We start from the raw sequence: 12,233 nt of genomic DNA, 5'->3' as shown, positions 1-12,233 counted from the left end.
TGCATACCAGATACTTCAGAGTTGTGCCAGGACATGGCTGTTGGAAAATGCAAGTGGTTATAAATCAGACTAAATCAAAGCAAAGCTGACTAGCCAGTTTTCCATGCTTCCATGTAAGATTGAACTGTCAATCTGCTTAAGGATATGCAAAATTTAGATTTAAGAATCTGGGATATTAGTAGCAAGTACTTTTTTAAGTTTGTTTTTCAGAGATTGTTCCACAGGGTTCTGTTTGTTTGTTTTTAAATCCAGTTCCACTTTATTTGGCATTTTCTTTCTGACAGAGGTTTCTGAGTTTGCATTCTGAACACAGCTATCTTTAAACATGTTTCTCATCAATTATTCCTCAGTGATCTGGTAGTAGTTACCTTCGTACCCAGACATCTCTTTAAATGTGGGTGCTGCTTGAAAAACTGGGAAAATAACTTGGGAAAAATCCTAGATACTATTTTCTAAGTAATTTTCATTGACAGATTTGTTAATCACTTTTGTATTGAACTATTTTGGTCTAACACCCCCTTATGATAGCAGCAGGGATTCCACTGTGCTTTTCCAGACTCCAAGGGAGTCTGTTCCATCTTGGTTATTTGTATTGTTTGGGTACCCCATGTGAAGCTTTCATCAAATTCATAACCCCCCTAAAGCATAATCCTGTATGTCTGCAGCAGCATCAGGAACCTTAGAATGTCAAATACCAGATACACCTCAAGTACTATTTTGCATTTATCACCCTTAGCACAAACTTAGCTGTATTAGGTGCATTTCTGAAATACTGGTGGATGTAACCGTAAGAAAAAAAAAATACTGAAGGCTGAACTGAGATGAAAATTAATGTGGAAGGGCATAAAACATATATTTGGATGTAGTGGCAATTTGATATGAGATAATTTATTCAGGTTTGTGTAATCAGAGTACTCCCTAGGCTTTATTTCTCATTTCCGAGAAGGTCCTGGCAGGATGACACATTGATGTCTTTTAGGACATTACAGGGCTTTCAGTGCAATATTTAGGACACTCTTGAAAAAAATTGCTTTTTGCAGTGTCTCAGTGGAGTGTTCAGTACTTTTTTTTTGTTACTAGACACAGGTATTACAGTACTGACAATTTTTATTTGTGTTTCTTTTTCAGCTGTTCTTACAGACAATTTCATCATTTTGTCATTTGAGGATCATAGCCAACTCTGCTTTATTCAGTTTACAAAGAAGATGGATTCTCCTGATGTAAACAAAAGACTGGAAAAACTCTCTTGTTTGGACTTTAAGGTATAGCTGTCAATGGTGACTGCAAATACTGCAGGAACTGTACATTATGAATCACTGGTACTCACCGGTACTGTATAGCAGCATAAATTGCAAACCTTTATATAACTGACCAAAGCAGCTCAAATTCTGAAAATGGCAGTTACTGAAAAGTAACTAAAAAAAAAACAAAAATAAAAAATGATATGACATCCTGAGTTAACATGTTAAAATACTGAGCCAAGAGGGATCCAAATTTCTACTATATTTACGTTTGGGCTCAGACACACATTTGAGTGACCTCTGCTTGACAGATTACCTTGTGTCCATTGAGCAGCAGTAACTGACCCTTTGCACATTCTTGGCATCTAACAAGCATGAAGCAAAATCTGTAATGGTAAACCTCAGTGGAAAAGATTTAAGTTAATGTGTTTTACCTCTTGTTTGTCGTGGGCTGAAAACACACACATGGTCAGTTACTGTGGCTCAGCTGATAGACACGAACTCATGAAGCTCTGATACTTCAGCTTCTGAGCTCCAAGACTGCTGTAATTCTTTGCAGAAATCTGAATTTCCCCTCTAGTTACAGTGATGGAGTTGTTCGGAGAGTCGCTTTTACAATTAAGCCACCGAGTTAGGGCTCAAGGTAAAGAAACTGAGTTTCTCACTACTGGTCAACTGTATATGTGACCTTAGGCAAGTGATTTGGTTCCAATGTATGTCAATTCACTAGTTACACAGTGAAGATTAAAATACTCCTTTTTTCCAGCCCTTTATGTGTGGGTTTGTCTATACCACAGTCACAGCAGCAGCTGAAAGTAGCCTAGAGAGAGCTGAGCTGGCTTTAAACTATCCAGTCTGTTTGTCAGTGGAAACCAGCTCATCTCAGGCTGAATTACACTGTATCTTGGATGGATTGGGCTGTGCAGACATAACTGATTTCAACCATAAGCTCTCTGGCATCAGGGCAGCAGCTGACCTTAGGTAGAAGTGCATGGTGCTACAGCAGTATGAAAAAATAATCAACCAAGGCAATTAACTTTGAACAGGTAAAGTAGGAAAGGGACTGCATCCAATTCACTGCAAGAATGAAGAAAGGTAGAAAGATACTGTGAGCAAAGGAGAGAGTTTGTATTTATTTCAGACTGGGTAAATGTTAAGGAAAACAATCGTGTGCTAGCAAATATTTTCCCCTTGACAACCCTTTAGTAATTTGCTTGCTGATATAAGGGAGCTTGCATCTGCAAGGCAAGCTTTTTAAGGATATGTTTAATTTAAGTTTTGCCATAATGTGTTTTAACTTGCTTGGTAGAAATACTTTCTGCTAGGATTAATATCTAATACATTTTCCAGGCTGTTTCAGTTCAGGGCCTCTTTTCAGCAATGGCTTGTGTTTGCAAGATTGATCCAGCCTCCATAACGTGGATTTGAGACAGTTCACTGTTCACTGGGAACTGAGCTGATACATACTTTACTTTAAAATGATGTGCCTTGTGCCTGGTTAAGGCTGTGCTTTGAAAGTGAGTGTGGTCTGTGGGGTGGCTTTTTTTTTAACAGTGCTAAAGTCTAAGGAGGAAGCCATGGTGAACTGACAACTGCCTTTGTCATTGGAGTGTGAGGGCCACAGCTCCTGACTTAATGTTTGGAAAAACCAGAAATATCTGCTGCACTCCTTAATAGGGTTGTTAAGTTTTCAGTTCTTTGCTGACACAGCTGAGCTTCTCAAAACACCTCCGTGTTCAACGTTAACTTTGCTTTCTCTTGAAATCAGTGGGAATCACTATGGAATACTTCACTGCCAGCCAAAAAAAAAGGCATTTGCATTTTTTAATTGAATGTTCTTTTGTGTGAGGCTTGCTAGTTAGGCAGCTAAATATAATTTTTATTATCTTCAGAATTGCACCAGTGTGAGACTGCAGGAAGTATTATTCACTGCTGCAATAATATTATGTCAGCTCTCTACACTGATTTAGAGTTCTTCATGGCTGATTTTGGTCAAACTTCCAAAAGCTAAAGATCACACAGTCAGCACTAATGCCACTCTCAGTAGAAACAAAATAGTCCTCCGTTGGAACTGTGCAAACTTGTAACGATAACAAATGGGGGGATGGGTAGGGAAAAAGCCCCGTTCCTTAGAGCTGATTTTGTTTCAAGAGAAATTGAATGAAAAAGATAACTTGCACTGGTATAGAACTACCATGGGATTAAAATCTAGAGCCAAGATTCAGGAAATTTGATTGTAACCTTCACTTCTGCCTCTGACTTTTGGTGTAACCTTGAGAAATGTACATAGTATTTGGGTTTAAATTCCCATTTCTAAAATGAGAAAAATGCTTGCAATGGTATAATTAAATTTCTCTCATATTATCATTGTAATGATAAGCAACTTCACATTGTTTGGTGTCCAGGCTCACTGTGGGCAAAATTGGCAGCGGTGCTGGACTGCCAGAGTGCTGTCAATAATAAGAACAAGTCAACCATGCTTTCCTCCTCACAGCTTGATATTTATCCAAAAGTTGTTTTTTTTACACAGTGCATACCTAAATGAAAGAATTAATCTCTCTGTCCTCTTCCTTTCTAAATGATTGAATTTTATTTACATTTTGAAACAATAAAGGAAAATTTATTATATGAATCACTACAGTTTTGAGAGCAGCAAAATAGAATACCAGCTATTATCATTTGCCTTTTCTCAGTGTCATGAGTCCATGTTTGGGAGTGACATGTCTATTGCAAGATGTAAAGGTTTACAAAAGATCTGTGGCTGTTATTACACATGAAATTGTTATGAACAGTTAATGCTACTATACAGGACTAATTAATACATGTGGAAGTATTTGTGCTTTTCCAAGCTAATCAATGTGTTGTCACCCAATTAACTATTTATATATAGTTCTAATTCAAGTAGCAGCTACCTGTTAACTTTTGTGTATGTTTTATCTTTACACATCTAAGTATTTTGACAAGTAAAACACAGGATATTCTGAAAATATTGACCTTTTGCAAGTTTTTCCTGTCTGTGGTTTTTTAATCCATTTCAATTTACTGAAGGAGACAGAACAAGGAGTTAAATGTTTACCATGAGAGAACAACATTGGTAATTACTTTGATTTCAGTTCCTTTTGATGTGTATTCAGGGGATGAAGAGGTCAATAATATTATGACCATGCAAATAGAAAAGGGTTCTTTTTGACCATATAAAAAACAGCAAAGGATTATTAAAGCATTAACCTTGATTTTAATGGCCTTGGTTGAGAGCTGAGATCACAATTTGGATGAGCCTGATTATTTACTAAATACAATACATAAATGCAACGGGTTCTTAACACCCATTGCACTCTGGCATTATCGCATTACTGCCAGCCTTTGTTGCCTTGCAGACAGGAATATGAAAGCAATCTGTCATGTAGTGAGACTGGCTCCAGAAGCATTTCTCTGATAAGAAGACCCCCTGCCCTTTGCTAGTGTCTGGTCCAGTAGGCTTAGCCATGCGCTTAATCCCCAGAAAGTGGTTCGATTATTGCTGACCAGCAATGGCAAGATAGTTTTTTTTTCCCCTAGCTATCAACCTTCCATTAATTCCTTAAGCAGAAATGCGGTGCAATCTATATTTCCTTGGCATGTGTCACCCAGATGGTGCACTGCTCATGTTTTCAAATAACCATGCTCCAAATAACAGAGTTTGAATAATAAATTCCACAAATCCTTCCTGAGGAAGAGGCACAATTCTCAAGAGCTGCATAAACTTTACGCATGATGCTGTAGCTCATCCACATTATGCAGAAAAGTATATATTCTTTTGCAAAGCAGATGTTTGTGTTTGGATTCCTTAATTTAGGGAGGAAAAAGAAAGATATATGTTTGCTCAAATGCTGTAGAATATATTTAATATTTGATTATGTCTTAAACACTAGCCTTAGCTCTGTGGTCAGCTTTGCAGAACTTGTCATTTAATATGGCTAAGCTTAAATCCTATGTGGAGGTCGATGCTGTCAAGCAACCATGACTGTACATTTTGGTATTGATTGGAGTCATTGCAGTAAATTCCTTCTTAACTCATATTCCTTTCCATCCCAATCCCCTCCCCACAGATAAAAGTGTGAGCATGTCTTTTTCTGTCTGAGGAGATATTTTTCACGTTTACAGACAGCCTATATGAAGATATATGTACGCAGTACTCTGTGTGTATATATACATTCTTTTTCACACACCCAAAGTAAATGCTCCCATTTGCTCCTACTATGCTATTTCATCACCTCAGATATTATCTACACTTTTTTCTTCCATCAGATTTCTTATGTTGATATACTTGGACCAGAAGGTAGAAGGATGAAACGTCACCTGGCAATAAACTGTATGCAAGATATGGTCATTTGCTGGTGGTCAGCAACTAGTGATGGAGCATGGCCTTGGTCTCCTATTTCCTGTGAGAGGGACAGAGCCAACCTATTGCTATTAGGCTGTGCACATGGCAAATTGGAGGTAAAGTGCTGAACTCTCTTGTTGCATGATTTTTTCAGATTTGCTAAAGAAAGAACTATTCAACTTAAATGCATATTCAGCTAGATATAATGAACAGATACGATCAAAACATAAGAAAGGAAGATCAACCATTCAAATCTTAAAGACAAAGGCTTGTTATTTAATAAAAAAAGCACCTTATTTAGTATGTTTACTATTTTCACATTAAAACTGGAAACCTGAAAAATGTAGCAAGGAAGTTATGTCTGTATCATGGAGTAGCTTTCATGTTGCTAAAACTGAAAATAAAAGTGTCAAAATTCCACTAGAAAACTGAGTTAGAAATTGTAACTGTTGCATGCATATCTGAAGCAATTATTTTACATTGGCTGCAATGTTAACTGATAGGCATTTTACATCTATTTGAAGTGTTTTGCTACAAAATTCTATCTATGCCCAGATGGTGTTTAAATTGTTGCTAGGAGTATTGATTAAATCAGGAACTGTTTTTTTCTGAAAGAAAAAGTCAAAACTCCTCATCTACAGGTGGGAATGTAAGATACAAGTTAGGACAAAGCTACAAGCTGACCCTCCTCCTGACACCTGCTTAGTTTACCTTTTTAGGCAGATGTTTCCGTTTCATCTGTTTCATTTTTGTTTCATCTATTCAAGAATCTTCGAATCCAGTTTGTTTTGTTAGGCAGAAAAATAAAAACAGCCATCTCTGAGAGAATTGGAGCCTGAATTTAAAACACTGAAGCTTTTCTGGACTAACGTCTTGTGTAGATGCTCCTGTATTCAGAATTTTATTTTCAGTTTGTCTTAAGCCATTTTTAATATGGACTAAAAAGGCACTGACTGTGGGAGAAGAGCACAAACTTGAGGATCAGCTGTGGAATAGCTGTTCTGGATTAGCTATTAGAGAGTATTTCCCTATAGGGAAAAACCCTGAGTAACACTTTAAAATAAGCCACTCTTACAAACAGCACCCTGTTCTCTTTAATTAGGGAAGATGTAAATGTTTTAATGCCTTGGAACTATTACTTTGATAACTAATATTTGAGTGAGTTTTTTTTTTCCCTTGAGGCTTTCTATATATTGAAAGCCAAAGAGAAAATGTAGTTGAGACAGCTTTTCTTTCTTATTTCTGTCATTAGTTGCTGTAGAATTGAAGTTTAAATTACCTCCAGCTCTGCCTTCTTTACTTCTTTTCAATTGACCTCTCTCCGCTTGCGGTCATCTTTGACTCATCTCTCTCCTCTGCCTGCTCTACACCTGCAGTTCTCCATTTCCCCTGCAGCTATGCCAGATCACATAGAAAAATTACTCTGGGAGCTAAAACGCGTGGCTGTTCTTTGTAAGCTTTTCCAGCCTAGTCCCTGTGCCAGTTTGATATTATGAAACTTCATCCTACTAACATTTCAGACCTTATTTCTTGCCATAACTTCCGTATGTCCAGGTTCTGACAGCGACATTCCCATGCTTTTTTTTTATCTTTCTGCATCTTCCAGAAAGCTCCCTAATGCCAACAAAGCAGTTTGCAATCTCTGTTTTCTGAGGTGTTGTTTAGAGACTCTTTTCTTCTAAGAAATTCACAGAAACCACCCTGTCAGTTCAAAGCTTTCTGTGTTTCAATTTTTATGTTATAGGGAGATTTCCAAAATCACAGGATTCCTCAGATTATTTCTGTGCACCTAGTTTTATCCTTTTCTGGTTTAGACTCTGATATAGTCCTAAGCACATCACTGGTGCTTTACACAGTAAAGATAATTCACATTCACTGAAGCTTTAGGCCTCATAATCCTTTTAATTTGGCCCATATTGTAATAGAAATATAAGAAAACTCTTTTTAAAAGCAAAACTGCTAAATTTGACTGCTCATTTGCTTTCCCTTTTTTGATTCTTTGCCTGTACTTGTCTGATTCAATTCTAAGATCTTTGGATGAAATTTCTTTTCCTCTATTTATCAATAAAATACAAACACTATGCCACGGCTATGGAAAACTTAGTCATATATGAATAATAAACTGTCTTGCTGGTTGTCAGTTAGGCTGTTCCATGTACTTGGAATGTTCAGTAAGGCTTAAGACACTCTGCCTATATGTGTAGCCTGTAAGTATAACCTATGGTATTATTTGGTTGAGGTTTTTAACCTTATTTCCTTATGGGCAGAAGTTAAATTCCTGTGCATGGATGGGAGAACATCATAACCCAGCAGTTCTAGAAGTAATGTCAACCCCCAACCTGCATTTAACTGAGGTACATTTTTCCCCTACAGAGTCTTGGAGGGGGACATTAACTTAACACCTTTAACTTCTGAAGGTCATTTGATAGCTTAAACATGAGCAAAAACATAGTTAGCATTTCTAGAGCGCTCTAAACAATTACTCTCCAGGTCAGACACCACAAAAGTACAGTGGTTCTGTAACCATGCTTATTTTTCTCTCTTTGCCTCTACTCCCTTAACATTTGTAGTATTCTTCAGATAAATAAAAACAGGATGTGCCATTGTTATGCATGAAAGTGAATCCATATTTATCCTATTTCACCAGTAATATGAATTTTCTTCCAGTAAATGATTATTGTCATCAGTAGAAGAATAAGAAGCATGAGCTGATTCAGTTTAGAGCATTTATCATAAAGAAGTGTAATCAAGTAATATCACCATTTTACTTGAAAATAATAGTATCAGTTGGATACAGAAGCATGATTATCTAGAATTAAGAGAAAAGCAGAAATTACTGAATATCAAGACCATAAAGAGCTGTTTGGCATATTGGGTTTGGAAATGAATGGGTGCTACCCACAGCCATCACCTCGGTGCTGACCTTTGAAAACCACAAAACGACCTGCCAACTGCTGACAGTCACGTGTTGGGGCAGAGCAAAGGTAAATGGGGCACTTATTTGATACTACTTCCTACCTGGAAGAATTTTTTGAGTATTACTGGCTGCTCACCAGAAGAGTGTGTATGAGGATGAGGACAGGAATAGCTCTGGGATGAGACGACTCAACCCCTTGTCATGATCATCACCTGTAACTACACGTTCTGTGTTGGGATGATTCACATTGCCCCCGGAGTATTTGGGTTATTGTGTACTTCAGCACCTTTTCAACTTAATGAAAGAAATACATTTTACTTTTTAAATAAACTGTAAATTTGATTTGAATTTTACTATGTGGCTTTATATTTTAGCATTTACTACTATTAAGGCTACAGGTAAGCACTATTGCACTAAAACCAGAAATAACTTTTTCCTTGCAAATCTCAACTTATTTTACTGAATTTTTTTTCTGAGATCAGTGTTTACTGTGTTGAATGCTGTAAGATTTGGTGAAGAATTGTCCCTTGAAGAAATAAAAGTGCTTTTCTCTTTAGCATTGTCTTTGCTTTGGTGTGTGATGTACATTTGGATAGATACATCCATGTTGCTGCAGGAATATTTGTCTGTTGTACCTTTGTCTGCTTTCCTGTGTGTTTTGGTTTCCTCCAGTAAACTCATCCATTCTCTAAGTTATTTATTTAATTATTTGGTGTTTGTTTGTTTTGGTTTTTCTATATTAAAATATCAGTGATCAAGGATGTTATTTAAATTGTCTCCCTGTGGAGATAACGCTGGTGTTTTGTTTTCAAAACCAGAAGAGAAATTTTCCAGAAATTATTTCAAACAATTTGCTATGAATAAAAAGGATCTGATGTGAAATCATCTTTGGATTAAATGCTTTGAGAGAAAGTCCAGTTAAAATCAACATGAACTTTATTCTGTGAACAAAAATTAACAGGAGGTGCTGATGCCAGGGCTCAGTTACTGTAGTACTTTACATTTGTCTTTGCCATGTTTATTTTCACTCCATTTAGTGCTAGTGTGAATGACTGAAATTATATTTCAACCTTGTGGAAAAAAAACCACTTTCCCTGAGAGAGAATGTTATTTTTCTTTCTCCCAAGAGAAAATATTTAAGTTACTGCGCCCACATTTCACCTCAGATTTGTGAAAAAACACAGCCCTGTCCTACAGTTACTGTAGTGCTCAGAAAAACATCCACCCTGTGTGACTGAATGGCTGAAATACCTCTCACACGCATACAGCAAAGAATGTAAAATCCTCCATGTCACATTGAGTTAAAAGTTCAATGAATAATATGGGATAAAGATGATGATTATGATAAATTTTGAAAGAAAATAAGAACAAATGTCGACTGGAGATCTAAATAGTAAGATTGCATGTAGTACTGTAGACCCAATGCATCCAAAGAAGTAACCTAGAGTAGGAGCCTTGCATTTTTATTTTACAAAGGTTTTGAAATAGGGTGGGTTTTTTCCTTTCATCTTCACAGTGCTGTATTTAGAACTATTTTACTCTAGTATGCACCACACTTCCCACTTTATGTTTCTAATTAAAATGTTTGTTGTTATTTGGAACCTCACTGTGTGAAATTAAATAAGCCACTTTTTTAGCATCCATAAAATAAATCAAACATTTTTTCTCATCTGAAAGACACCCAATTCAGTCACAGCAAGCTTATTTCTCTGTTTCTTTTGTTTTCTTTTTTCATCTGCCTGGTAAGCCAATTTTCTGCTTAAGAACTACTGGTTAAAACTCTTACTTGTTTTGATATGTGGACTTTATCCTTTCCCAGTATTCTATGCAAAATACTTCAATATTCAGTGTTCAAAGATTTGCACTGAGAAGAATGATACTGCCCACACAAGCTAGTGCTATTATTTTTTTCAAACATAAAATGAAAGAGTTTTAACTAGCATAGTTCAGGGTCCTTATTTATAAAGATTAAGAGATTCCTTTACTTGGATTCTTATGATTCCTGACTCTAGGATTTGAGAGCCTGGCATTGTAGCATCCCTCATCCTGCTGATGAGCTGATGCAGAGCCCAGGTCAGTACTGCAAGGGGAAGACAATATAGATGTGCAGTAGTGGTGCATGGCTGCCATATTAGTAAGGGAAATATGTATAAATTATATGAACAATATTTAAATGCATGTACTGTATTTTTATAGCATTCACATCACAAAACTAAAAGGGACTTTTACTTTTTTTAAAATTATTTATGTATTTCTTTTCAACGAAGTAATTGTTTTTACTTCATGCAAGGTATTTCCAGAAATCTTTCCTGGAAATCCAAGGCTAAGTGCTTAGCCCAAGATTTATGGAAAGTACTTAACACTGAAAGAACTATACACCCTGCCATGTGATCTTACAGCTCGATGTTTTCAGATCCACTGCCATGTCCCCTCCTCCACATATCTGACAGTTGTCCTACCCATTTCTGAGGAAACTCCTTCAGCTTTTGCTTCCCCATTCCCCAAGCAAATGGTTTGTTAACTCTTTCAATGAAGTTCCAGAGAACTGCTGCTTACCAGGAAGGAATCCCACTGGATTCCTTTAAATGGACTGCTAAAGCACTATGTGCACTACATTTACTAGCATGTGGCTGCTTACCAGATAGAAGAACAGTTGGCAGAATACTATCTTCTTGGGGGAAAAAAAAGTTTTATTAGAATTCTTATCTTTCAAAAGCATTATCTTAGCCTTATTAACATGTTTCTGTAGCTGTATGTCTCTCTGCTTTACTTTTCCAGTTAGCGGCATGAAGAATGAATAATAAAAGTAACTTCTGACAGAGAAACTCAAATCTTCCCTCTGAGATGAAAGAGAATATCCATTTTTTTCCTTCGGAATGCAAAGTGGCAGTTACATTCAGTAAAACTGGAAGCCAGAACAAAGAGGTCTCTCAGCTTGATACTCTTCCTGCAAGAGGCACATGAGGCCACTGATGCATGAGATCCAATCTAAGGAGAAATGTTTCTCTTGTTTTCAGCCAGAATATGAACAGGAGTGTCTAGAAAAGTTTCCTTTAAGCCTTATGTGTTTAAACATTATGCCAAAACTTATGTTTTGAAAGGCAGCAAATAGTCTTTCTCTCCTTGCAGGAACTTTTTCCTAGTGTAGAATTGTGTTATATACATCAACCAGCCCTACCCTAGACTTCATTTCAAGGATTTGCTCTCAAAATTATGTGAAGCTAGGAAGCTTCTCATCTCAAGACTCATTAGCCTTCAAAAATGCAAGATTTTGCTTTCTTTTGAATTCAAAGTAGTGGTCATCATTTTGTCCTACTTTTACTCTAAGAAGGCAGAACAAAATTATGAAATTTGGGTGCAGTTTACTTGCCAACTCTTAAACAATCATATGGCAACGTTTATTTTTCTGTGGCTGTTTCCATTGCTTTTTTCCACCAGTCACTCCTATGGAGTTGTGAAATCCATGTTTCACATATTTTCTTCTCTATTGTTCTAACCTTCAAGGCCAGCCTATCTTCAGAATTGAATAGTGCTTTCATGCTTTCATCTCTCATAGGCTTAATTATTGTGTGGATCTTCATGACTTTCTTGTAGCTTGTGAGGAGATATCCAGAGAAAAACACTGGTTTGGGGTCAAAATATGTAGCTAAATAATGCAGTGCATTGAAACCTGCCACAGGAAGACAGAAATCTGAGTCCCACAGGGCCTCAA

At 36.8% G+C, this 12,233-nt stretch overlaps 1 protein-coding gene across 3 annotated transcripts in view; it reads left to right on the top strand.

Moving 5' to 3' along the window:
• Nucleotides 1-12,233, top strand: part of WDPCP (WD repeat containing planar cell polarity effector) — a 148,265-nt gene that overhangs the window by 60,326 nt on the left and 75,706 nt on the right. For all 3 annotated transcript variants that reach the window (XM_027662995.1, XM_027662994.1, XM_027662997.1), the window contains exons 9-10: nucleotides 1,129-1,262; nucleotides 5,529-5,720. In XM_027662995.1, coding sequence (XP_027518796.1) covers nucleotides 1,129-1,262; nucleotides 5,529-5,720 — 326 coding nt within the window. The remainder of the gene's footprint in view (nucleotides 1-1,128; nucleotides 1,263-5,528; nucleotides 5,721-12,233) is intronic.

This window comes from Corapipo altera, unplaced genomic scaffold (genome assembly GCF_003945725.1).
Source record: "Corapipo altera isolate COAL_440 unplaced genomic scaffold, ASM394572v1 94, whole genome shotgun sequence".
In the NCBI taxonomy this organism is placed as follows: Eukaryota; Metazoa; Chordata; class Aves; order Passeriformes; family Pipridae; genus Corapipo; species Corapipo altera.
The sequence above is the reverse complement of the archived record's forward strand: the minus strand, read 5'-3'. Positions and strand labels throughout refer to the sequence as shown.